Genomic DNA, 2,222 nt, shown 5'->3' with positions numbered 1-2,222 from the left:
GGCAATCTGATAATTTCTTGATATTTAATATTACAATGTTGACAATTGTTTATCCAAATTTTCGCACTACAAAACTTAACACAGGCAAGATTTAATATGATGCACTGTAAAACACAAAACAATGCATTTACGTCTGTTCAGAGGTTTTATTTTGTTAACAAATGAACAGAATTGAAAACATTCCTCAAATGTTGTATGAAACTTCCCATGTGAGCAAAGAAAACAGAAATACAAATTCAGAAAGCCAGACATGAAAAGCAGAAAGTTACCATGTAGCTTGACAAACCAGAAACACGAGTGCGCATGTTTATTACTGACCAAGAGAAATCATGGCAAACATGCAAAACACAAAAAATAAATATGCAAACCAGCTTTCATTGTGCCATTTCAATTAAATCCCTGGAGCCAACAATAAGCAGAAGAAATTCCAGCAAGACAAAACTGGACCACTGTAACATTTTCTTTTCTGCACAATTTAGTGCCAGACTATTTTTTATTTTCCCAAACCATCAACACAAAAAGTGCCATTTATAGATTTATTGTGTTTGTTGAGAAATATTAGATCTGTTTAGTGTCACATTTCGGTGTTTGTTTCGGCAACAATGAAAACCCTTCAACACATATTGGCCCATCTACTCCTGGCCGGTGGTGGGGTCAGTACTCCAGACCTCTCATGGTGGCGATGGCCGAGGCCAGTCTGCGCGGGAGGGGTTTGGCCGTCTGCCGGTATTCGTCCGGTTTGGCACGAAGAAGGGTGACGATATTCTGGAGACTTCTAGAGGTCTGCAACCCCAGCGCATCCATCACATTACTCAGGTAATCTGGAATGACAATAATAAAACACATACACAAGTGTTTTTAAAGACCAATTATAACCCAAAAAATAGGAAAACACCTTAAACAAAAGGCCTGTTTTTCCATGGGCTTATTTGTAAAAATTACATTAAAAAAAAATTCTAAGTCTTTAAAAAAACAAAAATTACACACACTGATCAATTCTACTTAAATCATGACTCAAAATACATGTAAATTTTAACCGAAAATCTTGATGTTAATGATGAATAATAAAAACAAAGCCACTAGAGCTTTGTAGTTTCATTGAGAGCAAGTGTTACATATGAATTGTTTTGGTGATAATGGTGCCATGATGTAATGATGATGGCCACCTATGTCAGTTGCCAGCTGTTTGGTTGCATGCGGGCTGAGCTCAGGAAGCTGCAGGATGACATCACAATAGGTCTGCATGGTCGCCCTGGCGATAGAACCCAGCCAATAATCCGCCGTGTTCTCCAGCTCAGGGACGTCATCGCCTACAGCGAGAACAGACACATCAGACATCGTGTGTGTGTGTGTGTGTGTGTGTGTGTGTGTATGTGTGTGTAACAGCTGTATTTCATGTGCTTGTGTTCACCTTGTTCTGGAGGGTACGGCAGTTTGCCAGTGTGTAGCGCCAGTTCCAGTGCTGGATCCTCCTGAGTCACAAACGGCTCCAAATGCAGAGGCAAAGACATGATATACTGACCGATCTATAGACAAAACACAAATGAGTGCACAATTACATAACTAGAATGTATATAGATCAGATTTGTAAAAAAAAGTATATAAAAAAATAATATATACATGTGTATTATACTTATATAATACACACACACACATATATATATATATATATATAAAATATATTTACATACATTTTATATATACATATTAAAATGAAAACAGAAAATATAAAAAAATATATATATATAAACTACAGTATAACAAATTTGCACAAATAAGTGTGCAGTGTGAAGAGTCTTAATTACAGCCATTCACCTTCATCTCGACCAGTGAACATGTGGCTTGTGTTTGTCCTTGTATCTTTAAGAGCATTTTGTGATCATCTGTCATCATGTTTGACATCATAAGGACATGGAATAACACTCATTATTTATAACATACTCATATTGTCTTACATTAGTGATGTACTCCTGCGGTGACAAACTGAAGGCCGGTAGATCATCAGTTAGCGTTTGACTCAAATTAGCAGAGCCGCGACCCTTCAAAAGTCAAAAACACAATGAATCAAATACGATGCGCTCTATTTTTGACATTTCATAGTGACCTAAAAGCACCGTGCAAACCTGTGGTTTGTTGAGAAGGAAAAGCTGCTGCTTGATTTGCAGGAACACGGAGTCAAATGCCAGCTGATTGGCCTGCTGGTTCAGACGCGTCAGAGCGCC

General features: G+C 37.8%; 1 protein-coding gene across 3 annotated transcripts in view; it reads right to left on the bottom strand.

The window, feature by feature from the left end:
* Window positions 1-2,222, bottom strand: part of LOC107747870 (conserved oligomeric Golgi complex subunit 7-like) — an 11,931-nt gene continuing 9,709 nt past the window's right edge. The window contains exons 15-19 of one of the 3 annotated variants that reach the window (XM_016562489.1): window positions 2,124-2,222; window positions 1,956-2,039; window positions 1,412-1,526; window positions 1,167-1,310; window positions 1-821 (exon numbers count right to left, since the gene is read on the bottom strand). The exon at window positions 2,124-2,222 is cut by the window's right edge and continues 1 nt beyond it. In XM_016562489.1, the coding sequence (XP_016417975.1) occupies window positions 655-821; window positions 1,167-1,310; window positions 1,412-1,526; window positions 1,956-2,039; window positions 2,124-2,222 (609 nt within the window). In that variant the 3' untranslated portion in view covers window positions 1-654. The remainder of the gene's footprint in view (window positions 822-1,166; window positions 1,311-1,411; window positions 1,527-1,955; window positions 2,040-2,123) is intronic. The other 2 variants (XM_016562490.1, XM_016562487.1) reach the window with 2 other exon arrangements.

This window comes from Sinocyclocheilus rhinocerous, unplaced genomic scaffold (genome assembly GCF_001515625.1).
Source record: "Sinocyclocheilus rhinocerous isolate Xijiao unplaced genomic scaffold, SAMN03320098_v1.1 scaffold799, whole genome shotgun sequence".
In the NCBI taxonomy this organism is placed as follows: Eukaryota; Metazoa; Chordata; class Actinopteri; order Cypriniformes; family Cyprinidae; genus Sinocyclocheilus; species Sinocyclocheilus rhinocerous.
Note: the sequence above shows the minus strand (reverse complement) of the source record. Positions and strands in the feature narration are given on the sequence as shown.